The sequence below is a fragment of the Crocodylus porosus genome, unplaced genomic scaffold, assembly GCF_001723895.1.
Source record: "Crocodylus porosus isolate Cpor-Errol unplaced genomic scaffold, CroPor_comp1, whole genome shotgun sequence".
Lineage (NCBI taxonomy): Eukaryota > Metazoa > Chordata > Crocodylia > Crocodylidae > Crocodylus > Crocodylus porosus.
The window spans coordinates 31,213,419-31,227,972 of record NW_017728948.1 but is presented as its reverse complement, the minus strand read 5'-3'; the positions used below and the strand labels follow the sequence as shown (position 1 = coordinate 31,227,972).

The 14,554-nt window shown below is 44.1% G+C and overlaps 1 protein-coding gene across 3 annotated transcripts in view; it reads right to left on the bottom strand.

The window, feature by feature from the left end:
• SLIT2 (slit guidance ligand 2) overlaps positions 1-14,554 on the bottom strand; it is a 446,646-nt gene that overhangs the window by 58,923 nt on the left and 373,169 nt on the right. For all 3 annotated transcript variants that reach the window (XM_019552853.1, XM_019552854.1, XM_019552852.1), the window contains 3 exons: positions 7,792-7,860; positions 5,562-5,633; positions 5,285-5,356 (listed from right to left, as the gene is read on the bottom strand). In XM_019552853.1, coding sequence (XP_019408398.1) covers positions 5,285-5,356; positions 5,562-5,633; positions 7,792-7,860 — 213 coding nt within the window. The remainder of the gene's footprint in view (positions 1-5,284; positions 5,357-5,561; positions 5,634-7,791; positions 7,861-14,554) is intronic.

The following is a 14,554-nucleotide window of genomic DNA, read 5'->3' as shown; positions in this document are numbered from 1 at the left end:
AGAGGAGGTTAGATGAACATCTTGCTGGGGTCATTTGACCCCAGTACTCTTTCCTGCCATGGCAGGGGGTCAGACTACATGATCTACTCAGGTCCCTTCTGACCCTAGAAACTATGAAACTACATATGTAGTCCTTTTATTATCATGAATACTGAGACTGGGTGGATATTAAGGTTAATCTACATATTTTCCCAAGATAAATAAACATTGTTTTTTTTCTGTTAGAACAAAGATGCTGAGATGGGACAAAAGCAGATTTTGGAAATGCTACTACTACATCTGAGCTGGAAGCAAAGAACTCAAAATGTTTAAGTCAGAAAGTTTGGCAATCTGAAGGAGATGGAACATCCAATATCCAGGTTCAACAGCAAGGCTTTAAATATATCAGTTAAATCAGTGATGACACCCTGCAATTGGAGAAAGTAAGTATAGTTTCTATATTTAAAGGGGACAGAATATGATTCTGGCAAATAAAGACTCACTCATCTCACCTCAAAAGCATGGAAAACAATTAAAACAAATGTGAAGGAACAAAGCCGTGGCAATGAATAGAAAACAGTATAAAATATAGTGAGTTTACCAAAAGTACACCATGCTAGACTAATTGTAGCAGGTCTGTGACACCCCCTACTGGCCTCTTTACTCCTGCCCAGTTCTGGCTCCTAAGGTATCCTCCTTTTCATGCCTGCTATGCCTTGATGCAATTACTGGTTCTTGAAATGGGAGGCTGTCCCAGGGTTTCAAAGTGAGCCCTTGCCCACTAATTGTCAGTGGATTCCTCCCAAACCCCTCTAATTTCTGCCTACCCTACAGGCATTAGGTGTGGTCCTCCTGGCCCCAGGGCACTAATCACCTTAAGAGGTAATTTTCTGGCCTCCAGCCTCCCCTACAGCCACACCCATGTCCCTCAGGTATTACCATTCCGTCACTCTCCCTTGTTGGGGCTTTGGCCTTCTCAGCCCCTGCCCCTCTGCTCTCACTGGCCCCTTTACCTCAGCACACTGTACCAGACCTTAGCTTCTTGGGTGCCAGCCCTTGTCTCAATCTTCTCAGCTTTGGGCCTCTGGCCCTCATCTTGCTCATCTAGGGCTCTGGTCTTGTCCCTCAAAGGCTGTGGGCCTCTGGCCCTGTCTCCACCCTTCTTGGGTACTAGGCTACCTGACCCTGGTTTTTTAAAGAGACAGAGCACACCTTGAATTGCTTGTATTATGTTATAGCCAAGGGGCTTATGTTTTGGTGCTGTTTATAAACTGGTGGACTGGGCCAAGGCTATTGGGAAAGGTGGAGACCTCATTGGGGCACACTACAGTATGGAGACCCCAGTGCCAGAGGGTGCAGTGACAATAGTGTGAGCAGACCCCAGCACCAGTGGGCACAGTGCCAGGGGGCGCAGTGGCAAAGAAGGTGAGCAAGCCCCACTGCCAGTGTGGGCACAGAGATAGGGCTGCGGAGAGCCTGGTGATGACAGGAGGATGAACTAAACTAAGGCCTCAGAGAGATAACATTTAAATACCATCTGTGAGGCTTGGGGCATGGTAAAGGGGTAGTTTTGGAGCCACACATCTAGCCCATGAAGCTGAGGGTGTCCTGTGAGGCATCCATTTTAAGCAGAACCCAAAAGGGGTTTAAAAACCCACAGGGTTCAGTAGGGTCCATCAGGACCGTGTCCAAACACAAACTCAAGGGCAGCTTCCCTATTTATTATAATTACTAGCAAGACATGGCAGGAAAGGAAAAGGGTGCCTGTTGTCCAAGACTGACATGGACACGGAGCTCTAGGGGCATCACTGCCATCCCTGGGGACCCCATCCCACAACACGAAGGCTGCTCTGAAGCGCTGGAATTCCAGTGCATTTGAACAGACTTGATTGAGATCCAGCAGACTCCTGTGTCTGATGTATCAGCATAGCTGCGCAAAAAAACAGTGGTGGGGGTACTTGGACTAAAGCTCGTCGAACTTCTTATAGATTCATAGATGTTAGGGTCAGAAGGTACCTCAGTAGGTCATCGAGTCTGACCTCCTGCCCTGGTCAGGAAAAAGTGCTGGGGTCAGATGACCCCAGCTAGGTGCTTGTCCAATTTCCTCTTGAAGACCCCCAAGATAGGAGAGTGCATCACCTCCCTGGGAAGCCCATTCCAGATTCTACCTTATTCTCCTTTGCCAAAGTAACTACTTGGGTGGATGAAGGTAATGCTGTAGATATGGTATATCTGAATTTCAGCAAGGCATTTGATAAGGTCCCACAGTACCTTCTCATAAACAAACTGGAGAAATGTGGGCTAGATAAAATTACTACAAGGTGGATAACTGGCTCAACAGCTGAAGGCAAAGGCTAATTATTAATGGGTCCATGGCAGACTAGCAGGAAGTTCTGAGTTGGAGGTGCACTGATAAAGAATTTTTTTGGCTGATTATTAACCATATTGGCCAACACCAATCCAATTATCAATATGCAGCCCATGCTCATCTAGAGAGCACCCCCAGCATTGCACACACCCCCAGGGGATGCATGGGGGGCATGTGTCCCCTGGATTTGTGCACAGGATTACAACAGGCTGCCCACTGTGGGCTGGGGCCAAGGGCTGTGCCAGCCTCTTCCTAGTGGGGAGGGCCTTGCTGGGGCTATGCTGGTGGCAGTGGAGGCACTGGGGGGGGGGCTATAAGGGGATATGATGAGTTTTGGGGTGGCTGTAGCCCACTCTGTAACTCCCCCCCCCAGCTGATTATTAACCGTATTGGCTGACACCGATCCAATTGTCAATATGCAGCCCATGCTCATCTAGAGAGTGCTCCCAGCATTACGCACACCCCTGGGGGAGGCATGGGGGGCATGTGTCCCCTGGATTTGTGCACAGGATTAGAACAGGCTGCCCACTGTGGGCTGGGGGCAAGGGCTGTGCTGGCCTCTTCCTAGTGGGGAGGGCCTTGCTGGGGCTATGCTGGTGGCAGTGAAGGCACTGGGAGGGGTGGGCTATGAGGGGATATGATGAGTTTTGGGGTAGCTGAAGCCCACTCTGTAACTCCCCCCCGCCCCAGCGCTGCTGCCACCTGCCCCAACCACAGCCCCAGCCCAGCCCTCCTGCTGGGAAGAGGTCAGCGCAGCCCCCGGCCCCGGCCTGCCCTTGCCCCGTGTACAAATCCAGGGAGAACATGCTCCCCATGCCTCCCCCAGAGGTGTGTGCAGTGGCAGGAGCTCTTGGGCCTTGACCTAAACCCCCATGCCTCTTCCCTTCCCCAGTCAAACACTGCTTTTCAAGCTGCCAAGCTTCACTCCTGGCCATGTGCATGCTGCAGCTGTGTCCATGGATATGGCATTTATTGGTGACATTGGCTACATCAGCCAAAAAAAGCTGATTGCTAATAATGTCAATTTTCCTCTTATCAGTGCCAATACAATAAGAACTGATATATCAGTGCACCTCAGGTTTTGAGAGGCGTCCCAGAAGGGGTCTATGCTAGGCCTGGTGCTGTTCCATGTGTTTATTAAAGATTTGGGTGCTGACACAGAAAGCTTCTTGAGTAACATGAAACTTGGGAAGGACTGCAAACACATTGGAGGTTACGAGCACAATTCAGAAGGATCTTAGAAAGCTAGGCTAGAGCTAAGAGGATGAAGTTCAATGCAAACAAATGCAAGGTGTTACTCAATAGGAGTCTGCAGTGTGATGCATCTGTATACAAGACAAATGCAATTTTGAGATGCAGAAGCATTAGGTGCAAGACATGAAAAGTGACAGTGCCTATCTACTTGGAACCTGCTTAGGCCTCATCTGGAGTACTGTATGGAGTTCTGGGTTCCACATTTTAAATAGGACATGGATAAATTAGAGGGTCCAGAGATGGACAAAAAAACAATAAAGTGATTGGAAAGCAAGTCATATGAGGAGATGCAGAAAGAACTAGGCATTATCAGCTTGTAGAAAAGGTGGTTAAAAGGGGACATGATAGGCTTCAAATACTTGAAGAGCTTCCATGAAGAAGAGGGAAAGTGCCTTTTCTCGCTTGCTGCACAGAGGAGGACAGAGACAAATGGTTTGAAGTTGCAGCAAAGTAAATTTAGACTGGCTATCCAGAAAAAAAAACGTCTTCATTGTTAGACTAGTAAGGCAGTAGAAGAGACTGCCAAGGGAATTGTTGGACTCTCCATCACAGTGTTCAAGAAGAAGTTGGAGAGCCACTGGTTGGGGATGATCTAGACACGGTTTTACCTGGGTTCTACTATGGGTATTTCCCATGCTACTGGACTTTGCTAGCTGCCTCCACCCCACCCTTTCTCCAACATGTTTCAGGGTGTTTTAAGGCTTCCTCAGAGGCATTGGTTATTGGCTACAGCCAAGGCTGGGGACTTTGACTGGGATGTGCTAATGCTCCTACTGGAACCAAAGCCAGATGCTCCTGGCTAGACAGTCCTCTTGGGGTCAGGCTGATTGTCATATTTGGGGTCAGGAAGGAATTTTACCCCAGGGTCAGACTGGAATGGATTGTGGGATTTTTTTACTTGCTCTATAGCAGGGGACATGGCCCTCTCCCCAGGATCTCTTGGGCATATATTACCAACATTTTACAGAAGCAGGATGCTGGCTATTGTGGTTCTCCTGCTTTACCTGTGGCAGGCTAGGGTGTTAGGTCTGTGTTGTATTGGAGGTGATATTAGTCTTTTGTAGAGCTTAGATTATGTATTGTATAGGATGCTTTGGATAGGGTTGATCCTGTCTCAGGCAGGGGGTTGGATAGATGACCTCTGGACGTCCTTTCCAGCCCTATTTCTCTATGATCTATGATATGGAGACAGGTTATTTCAGGAAAAAGAGGCAGATAATTTTTTCTTACAAGTGAGGCAAACTCTTTAGGTCATCCCCCACTCCTTCCCCTTAATCCTTGTAATATAAACAAGCTTCAACTTCCCTTGTAGCAGGCATTTCTAATATGCGACCAAAGCAAATATAATTAATTTCTGAATAACCAGCCCTGCCTAAGTAAAACTGTAATTTATAAGGTTTATGCTACTTGGTCACCTTGAGATTCACCTGCCCAGGCACACTTCTTCATTGAGGGAATGCCAGCAACAATCCACAAGCTAAAATTGATGTGCTTAAAGTTTTCAAAAAAACATTAAGTAGCACAATATTTTGATGACTAATCAAAAAGTTTCAAAAGATACTAGTTCCCCATGGGTTTTTCAGTCTGCTGCAGATGAGAAGGACTTTAACAAAAAAACAAACACAAAAACAAAAACAGAAAACATCAAACAAAGAAACAAACAAAAAACATCACACTACTTACAACAACCTAAGCGACTTCAACCCATCAAATGTCCGTGCAGGGATACACCGCAGACGGTTGTAACTAAGAATTCTGAAAGCATAGAATATACTGTAAGCAAGTAAGACAAACACTACACACAATGTAGAGCATTTTTTGAAATTATATCCAGTTAGAGAACAGTTAATTTACAGCCTACAAACCAAGCAAGTTTTAATGTCAACTGGTTGCTTTTTCTTTTCAAGACAATGAACACAGTAATCTTTTCAAACATTCATTGTTATATATTTAAACTTACAAGGTGAGCAGCTGAGTCATGTTGCTGAAGCTCTGATTAGAAAGAGTGCTGATTCTGTTGTTACTTAAATCTCTACAAAAAATAAATTCACAAGTTCAGTCCTTGTGATTGCACAAATCCTGAAACACCATACTCTAGATCTGAAATTACCTTTTTTATTAGTAGAGGTAGTATTGTTATTGATATCAATATTTAAAACATGTTTTATTGTCACATGCCACATACAAGCCAAGCGTTTTACTCTGCAAAATGGAAAGCACTCCCATTTCAACAAAGGAAAAAAAGCAAAGCAATGCAGTCTTCTAATTCATATACAAGTGTCCATCATGCTACTCAAGTAGGATCCTACATATAGTTCAGCAGTGAACCTAATATTAGTCTTGTGAATGAAGATTTAAGATGTGCTGAAATGTGGATCTTTCTAGCCATCTCTCTAATAACATCTGTATAAGTATTACTTGACATGTAATGTGTATTCTGCTCTAAAACGTAGAGGAAACCACAAAAAAGTTAACAAACTTCCCCCCATCACTATGTTCAACAAGGTGTTATGTCCCCCAACTTGTGGCTGTCTGGTGTATCTGTAAAGTGAAAAATCTTCAGTTTGTATGTGGGAGGAACAATTTAAGTTTTTCTGGTTGCTAAATAGCTAATAATTAAGGTCCTTTTGGCTTTAAATGTAAGGCTTAGGTTTGAAGAGGATGGTGCTTGGTATAAAGAAAGTTTGGAAAAAAATATGCTGGAGGGAAACTTGGTCTTGTGCACCTTAACTGTATATCAAATTGGCAGAAATAACTCATGCCGCCCTCAAAGGCATTGGTGAAATGATAATGTGATAAAGATTGTATGATAATTTTTATCTAGGTTAAAAATAAATTTGACATGGGTCTATGAACTAAGATTACCTAAATAATTTGGTTTTTTTATAATGCATGTGAGGGAAAAAACGGAACTTAGAGATACTCTTTAATAGCAAAGGACTTTGTTAAAAACATAATAATATTCTGTGTGCCACCTTTGGAATCGTCTACTAGAATCTTAGATGACTAATGTAATAAAACTTTATTAACTGAACTTTTTATGTTTGTGCTTTGTATTTGTAATCAGTCAAAATTATTTATTAAAATACAGACCTTTATGACTAACTCCATTATTCTGATACTGAAATCTGTATTTATTTTATAAACATTCATCACTATTTATGCTTTGGCTGGAAGCCTTCATAATGAAGAGTGGGGCATCACTACTGCAAGTGATCACAACTTCATAAGTTCGTGACAGAAGAGAAGTTTTATGGCATGAAAAACTATGGTCCTTGCAGGGCTAAATGCTGCAAGTAGGTCTCCTATCTCATTCATGGAACAAATTCACAAATCCTGAAGGTCTCCAGTGTATATATTTGAGAAAGTGATAATTTATTCTGACAGGGTTTGGAAAGTCTGTGGGGGAAAAAGTCTTTTTTTCTACATTTGAAAAAGTGAAATGCACTGCAATGTAGATGGAAAACCATTTCAATTGTCTTGATAGAGGGCTCTAAATCCTCCCCAAGTTTTAATGTCTGACTGTATTTAAGCCTAAACTTGCTTTAAAAATATGGGGTAGATGCCAAGTTGGTGTAAACTGTTACAGCTCTACTTAAGTCAATAGGTCTATAATATTTTACGCTAGCTGAAAACCTGTCTCTCTCTTGTAAAACCCTCCTGAGGCACCTAAATAGTAGCAGTTCTGTTTTCTGAATTAGCTGATGCCTAGGTTAGTGACTTGGTCAAAATCACTCTGAGTCAGCAGCAGAGCTGGAAATAACCATGAAAAGTTTTAACTAAGCTTTCTTCTCCAAGCATTAAACCATTGATTATGTGGGGCTATAGTAAATGGATGTACTGTTCTTGTTTCAAACAAACAGTAGAATATTTTCTCTATAATTGAAATCATTTCAGTGCCTCGGTGTAAGGTAACTGCATATCTGTATAGTAAGCTATTAGTTACTCTAATGCACATTTCGTGAGATTCTGAATTCCCTTTTGGGTTTACTGTAGTACCTGCCTATTTACTTTGCAATGAAGTGTGCTGCGATCAGCAGCATAAAAATATCCCCATTTATAAAACATGCCTTGGAGTTATACTTGCTAAAAGGTCCACTACATTTTATGTTTTTCTTGTAACTATTACATTAAATGGAAGAGTAGTTTTTTGATCAACCAGTATTGAAAGATGCTCTAAAGGTACTTACATAAGTGTCAAATGCTTGTAGTTAGACAGTTCTTTGGGAACAAGGGTAAATTGGTTTCCATCCAAATAACTACAATAGAAAAATATAATATTAAGTATTATTTTTTAATTTAAAGTGAAGACAAAAATGTTACAGTAAAACAATATATAAGGACAAGTAATTTACAGGCACGATTATTTACAACTTTCCTCCTTTCACATCAGGATAACAGGATGGCTGAAGGCCAGCTGCCTAAGAGTCTGATATATACATCCAAAACAATAATAATAAAAAAAACCACTTAGCCCTTTATAGTGCAATTTAAAAAAACTCGATCGGTATTGTTATTATCATTTTACAGACAGGGAAAATAAAACCAAACTCTAACTCCGTAAGTAATTTACTGTGAATCAATAGAGTCTGAATTAAATTAAGTAAGAATAGGAATTGACAGCAAAAAGCTACATCGGTGGTTTTCAACCTGTGGTCTATGGATCCCTGGGGGTCTACAGACTATGTCTAAGGGGTTAGCAAAAATGACTATGAACAATTAAATGCATGTGAATACCCAAGTTTAAAATTCAAAGGGGTCTGCACTTCCATTTGACATTTTTTAGGGGTCCACAAATGAAAAAAGGTTGAGAACCACTGAGCTACATTATCTCCATTTTGTCCTTTGGAATGAATATGGGTAGATATCAATCATATACAGTCAAATAACATAGTAATGAAGAATTTTATTGAGGTAGGTGTTTTTGGGGTCAAGTGTAGGGAAGAACTACTCAAGTAGCTGGGATAAATGTGTTAAGAAAAACTGGGAGCAGTCCTCTTTATGTAATTTTCAAATCTAGGGCAGACTTGGGTACAGGGATGCTTGAAGCAGCTCTGGAAAAGAGAATTGCAGAGGCATAGTTGACTTGCTTGCACACCCACTTACATCTGAAGAGTAGAAAGTGTCCAGCAACAATTGCATCTGCCCCAAACAGGACATGCACCATTTCTGCATCTGTAGACATTTCTTTCTCTCTCCTGCAGCCAGAATAATAGCTGTAGGTCAAACTTTCACTGCCTTAATTCACAGAAAAGGCTATAGCCCTCAAATGCATACAAAGATAGATTCAAAGTAGTTTTGTAGGTGGAGAACTAAATATGAAAAGATTTCTTATGAGAACTTGCACTAACTTGGACTTAATTTTCCTCTTGTTTTACTTCAAGATAATCTCTGAGAAATGTTTCCTGTTATGGACAGATCTAAAATGTACCTAAACTAAACTGCATAATTAAAATGTGTAATAGAAGTAATAAAGAAATCTATCTAGTTAAGGCTGGGAAGTTTTCTGAAAAGTAAAGTTTTTCAGTATACCTCAAAATGTGTTTTTAAATCCAAGATATAGTTTTGAATAGCTTTACACATGTATGGCAAGAACCAAATCCTGACCCCATTCATATCATCTGAAGGGCTGCAAGAATGAGTTTTTGCTTTTATAAAGAGGTAGAACATAAACATTTATTTGAAGAAAAATATATCTGGAGGTAAATATTAGCAATTTTTAATTGTTAAATTGTGTTTATTTGCTAACAGCCATATTTAAATGTAGGCACTTAGTAGAAACACAGATAACCAAGGATCCTTGTTTTCTCTGTTAAAAAACACAAAGTTCTCCGATTTAAAAGAATGCAACATCCGTGTTTTTCTGAGATTAAAATGAAACGCCACTATATATATTTGTGTGTGTGTGTGTGTGTGTGTGTGTGTGTGTGTGTATGTGTGTGTGTGTGTGTGTGTAGGTATCAGTTGAACACAATGTTTCAGTGATACATTTACAATCTTAAAGTAATTTGGAAACCTACTAGTGCCACAATCATCATAATAAAATAAATTATAATACCTATATATCTTGGTGTTTGATTTTGTTCTTTTTATCATGGAAAATCAAAGCTGTCCCTGCCCCCTTTGCTTACCAGGACATGAGCCCAGCTGCAGCTGTCCTCCTCAGTGCTTTGTGGTGCTGAGCAGCTCTGATACGAAAGTGCCCCTCACTCTGGACCCCAAATCTCTGCCTACCCCGATTTACTACTCAACCACTGCCCCAAGCTGCTATCCCACACACCCCTGCCCTGCCCTGTCCCTAATCAGCCCTGCTGGCTTTCCCTGCAGCCCCCCACCAGTCCTGGTAGTGTCACCCACACCCCCTTGCCCTTGCCTGCCCTGCCAGCTCTTCCTCCAGGCGGCCACCTCCCTCCCACCCAGCAGTATGACCCAGAGGTGTCAGAGAGGGAACCCAGCTGCCCCCTGGTTCCAGTCCCAAAGTATGTGGGGTAGGGGAGGACATGTGGGGCTTTCCAGAACCTGGCCCTTTCCCTGATGATTTAGGGTTGGTCTGGATTCACCAGAGCTTGGCCCCTGATGACTTGGATTGGCTCTGCACCATCGGGACTGTGCACTAAGCTCTGGCATGTATGGGCCACTCTTGTGCCATCAGAGGGTCCTTGGATGGCTTCCCTGATGGTACAGGGCTCATCCAGACTCACCAGAGCTTGGCTCCTGATGGTCTTGACTGGCCCCATGCCATTAGGGCTGTGCACCAACCTCTGGCCTGCCCATATGCAATGCATAAGTATCAACACTGCGGGGCAGTTCTCCATACCACTGTTCATTGGCAATGTATGGGGGGCGGGGTTAGGAGACATGTGCTCCCCCAGATTTCTGTGCTGGCAGCAGGGCATGGGCTGCAGCCTAGCCAGATTGGTATAGGGCAGGAGACATCTCAGCCCAGTGGTGGAACATGATGTGGGAGAGCAGAGCAGGGCGAGCACACCTGCCACTGGGAGCCCTGCTCCAGCCACACGATAGTTGCCAAGGTGAGGTGCCCCCTGCCTGCCCAGGGATGGCAGGGGTGGTGACGCATAGTTGTGTCCCACTCCCAGTGTTGCCACTTACGCATCGACTATGCTGCTGACACAGTGGGAAGGCACAACCCCATGTTGCCACCACTCCTGGGAAGGCAGTGGGCACCTCACTTTGGCAGCCATGATGACATAGCTGGCATGCAGCTCCTGGTGGCAGCGGCAGCACTGAGTCTCCCTGCCCTACTCTGCCCTCCCATATTGGGTCCTGCCTGTTGGGCCAGAGGTGGCTTCTGGCTAGTGCCAGTCTGGTCAGACTGCAGCCCTGTGCCCCACTGTCAGCACAGAAATATGGGGCTCATGCCCCCCCAACATATTGCCAATGAGTGTGCCCAGATGATCTCCAACCCCCACCTCCCATCCTATAGACCTATGTGCCTGTATTGCTCAGTAACATCTTTTTAAGGGAAACCAATCCCTGTTCTGATAGGCAGAAGAAAACAAAGTGGCCACTTTGTGGCCCAGAGGGGCAAGGATTTAGGTAGGGGAATGATGCTACACAACAGGGTGAGAGACTTAGCCCTAGACTCTGTAGAGAAAAGAATCCTGATCGGTGGAGGAAGAAAGAAAAACTGTGCTGGCAGTGCCCCAGCTACTATGGGAGACAAAGTAGCTAATCAGAGGCTGCATGAAATTGGAGCTCCAGGCTACGACTAAACTCTGGATTATGACTAGACTCCAGACTCTTAACTGCTGTGGAGGCTGCTGATGGGGAAGACACTGCTGCCAGAGGTTGTGCAAGCACCTCCTCTGAACTCCTTTAAGAGACATTTGGATGTTTATCTTGCTGGGATACTTCAGCCCCAGCTGACTTCCTGCCCCTGCGACAGGGGCCTGGACTCAATGATCTTCCGAGGTCCCTTCCAGCCCTAATGTCTATGAAAGCTATGATCCCAGGTGTGGGCTTGCCTCTGAAGCCAGAAGCAAACCAGGCTAAAAAGCGATCATGGAAAACACCTGTGCCAGAGTTGTGAATTAGGAATCAGTTTACCAGCAGGGAAGGAGTTGGGCCAGCATATAAACTGACTTTAGGAAAGTAGTAACAGCATCAGGGAATAAGCAACTTCCTTGCAGAATGGGTAAGCTCAGGTCCAAGGGGAGGGGAGCTCCAGGAGTAGCAGGGTGAGTGTGCCTGGATGGATTAAAGGTTTTGTGAGCTATTTCAGTTCACCCAGCAGGATATATTTTGGTTTCTCCTTATTGAACCATAACAGCTAGAGTTTTTAGTTGGGAGTGTAGGAGTTTCAGTTATGCTAGACTGTAGTAATGCGGAGCTATAGTTAAACTAAAGCACTGCAAAGGACCTTGGGAGTAGCAGGCTTAATTGACTGCTGGATGACATGGAAAAAGACTTAAGTGAACAAAAACAATGATTTACAGTAAGAAACTGGTTGAATGGATTGAGTAAAAAGTTAGAACTTGCTGGTCTTCTTCAGCAATACCTCCCAGTTGAGGATGATTGTCTTCCATGATTGTCATCTCTGTGTCTGGAGATGGCTGATGAGGCCTATCCAGGATCAACAGACTCTACTGAAGCTCAGATACGTGTTTCTATGTGTGGTGGGTGGTGCTGGATTCTTGATTTGGTTCATGACATGCTGTTTCTGCTACTTCTGCTTTTCCTGTTATTGTTGTGAAGTTTCAAAGTACTGAGGTCCCTGCAGCAGATGCTTCCTCCATGTGGGGCAGTCCTGGATGACAGTCTCCTATGAGTTGACACCGATGCTGCATTTTTTAAGTTGACCTTGAGAACATCCCTGAAGAGCTTTCTCTGCCCTCCTCTGAGCTGGGAGAATAAAATTTGCTTCAAGAGCCTGGAGTCAGATATTCAGATGACATAACCAGCCCAATGAAGCTGGTGGCAGATGATTATCACCTATATACTCACGGTGTTTGCTTGCAGAAGGACACTAACGTTGGTATATCTGTCTTCCCACTAGATTCACATGATCTTCCGTAGGCAGTATGATGGTTCTTCAACAACTTTTAGATGTTTCTTGTTCATGGGCTATGTCACAGCTCTGTACAGCAAGGTGGGGATCACAACTGCTTCATAAACCATGAGGTAAGTTTTGGATCTGATGTTGGAATCTTCGAACACCCATTTCTTCAAACATCCAAAGTCTGCATTTGGACATTTGAAACTATGTTGGATTTTTTCATTGATATCAGCCTTCTAACAGAGAGTGCTTTTGAGGTATGGGAAATACTCAATGTTTTCCAGTCTCATTGTGGATCTGGATTACTGGAGCTGGGGACTGTTCATTAGGAGCTTGTTGGTGGAGGACCGAATGTTTAGCATCAGTCCTCTTTTCTTACATACTTTGGTAAAGACACTGAGGATTGCCTGAATGTCTGCTTCCTTGCTTCAATACAGCCTTGCTTAACTCTCATTTTAAACTCAAAGTAATCTGTGATAGATCTATTGCTGAAAACCACAACTCACATACCATCATGGAGCAGGCAGAGAACGGTGACAAATTTCAGTGGGCATCCATGCTTCAGAAGGATCCTCTGCAACAGTTCTCGGCTGACAGATTATGGGGAACATGCAGGAGGAACTCACCCTCTTGCTAGCTGACACCAACCCAGACATAGTGGAGCTCACTGAAATGTGGTGGGACCCAATGCATGACTGGGCGGTGAATATCAAGGGTTATAGGCTGTACAGGAGGGACAGGACAGGGAGGAAAGGTGGGAGTGTGGCGCTCTGCATTAAGGAGGAATACACAACCTCATCAAGTAGCACAGAGTCAGAGGAGGGGAACACTGAAGTGCTCTGGGGTAGAATACAAGGCAGTCGAGGTGAAAGAGACTTAACGGTGGGGGTCTACTACAGACTACCCAACCAAGGGGAAGAGCTAGACCAGGAATTCTTAAGTCACCTCACGGAGGTACTTAGGTCAAAAGTCTATCATTATTGAAAGTAGAAAGAAAGAGAGAGTGGCACTAGGAGGAACAGACACCTAGAGGCTCACCTGAGTCCCAAAGGACTGTCTCCCTAACTTTATAATAAGGTGTGGCAGATAAAGTTACGTTGTAGCTTGGGGAGACTAGGCAAGCCTATATGAGGTAGGGGTACTTCACACACCAAGGGATATCATGTCCAACACTGGAGGGTACCCTGCTACACTAAGCACGTGCAAGAAACTTAACAGCATCCCTGGGAGGACTCATCTCTTGGAACACGCTGGCCAACACTCACAGTTCCAACTGTGCAACATAACTATGTAGGAGAACTTCAGAAAAAATTAAACTACATTTTTCAGCTAACCTACTCCAAAAGGGATCAATTTAAACAGGACCTACTTATTTATGCTCCTAAACAGAGAGCTAAACATGGAGGCATACTTCATTGCCAGGTAGAAGACCAACTTTTTACCAAGAGACTTTGATGAAGGGGAAGACAAGGGCGGAGGAAGCCTTGGACTGCTAAACCAAGCAGCACCCACAAGTACAGCCTAGCCTAGACTGACGAGCGGAACATACACACAGGTAAGCAACAGGGTCCAGGGCAATGCTGAGATTAGGGGGCCAGTGCACACATCCACAGGAGGCCTCAAATGCCTCTACACAAAATGCTCATAGTATGGGAAACAAGAAGGAGGAACTTACCCTCTTGCCAGCTGACACCAACCCAGACATAGTGGAGCTCACTGAAACGTGGTGGGACCCAACGCATGACTGGGCAGTGAATATCAAGGGTTATAGGCTGTAGAGAAGCGACAGGACAGGGAGGAAAGGTGGGGGTGTGGCACTCTGCATTAAGGAGGAATGCACATCCTCATCAAGTAGCACAGAGTCAGAGGAGGGGAACACTGAAGTGCTCTGGGGTAGAATACAAGGCAGTCGAGGTGAAAGAGACTTAACGGTGGGG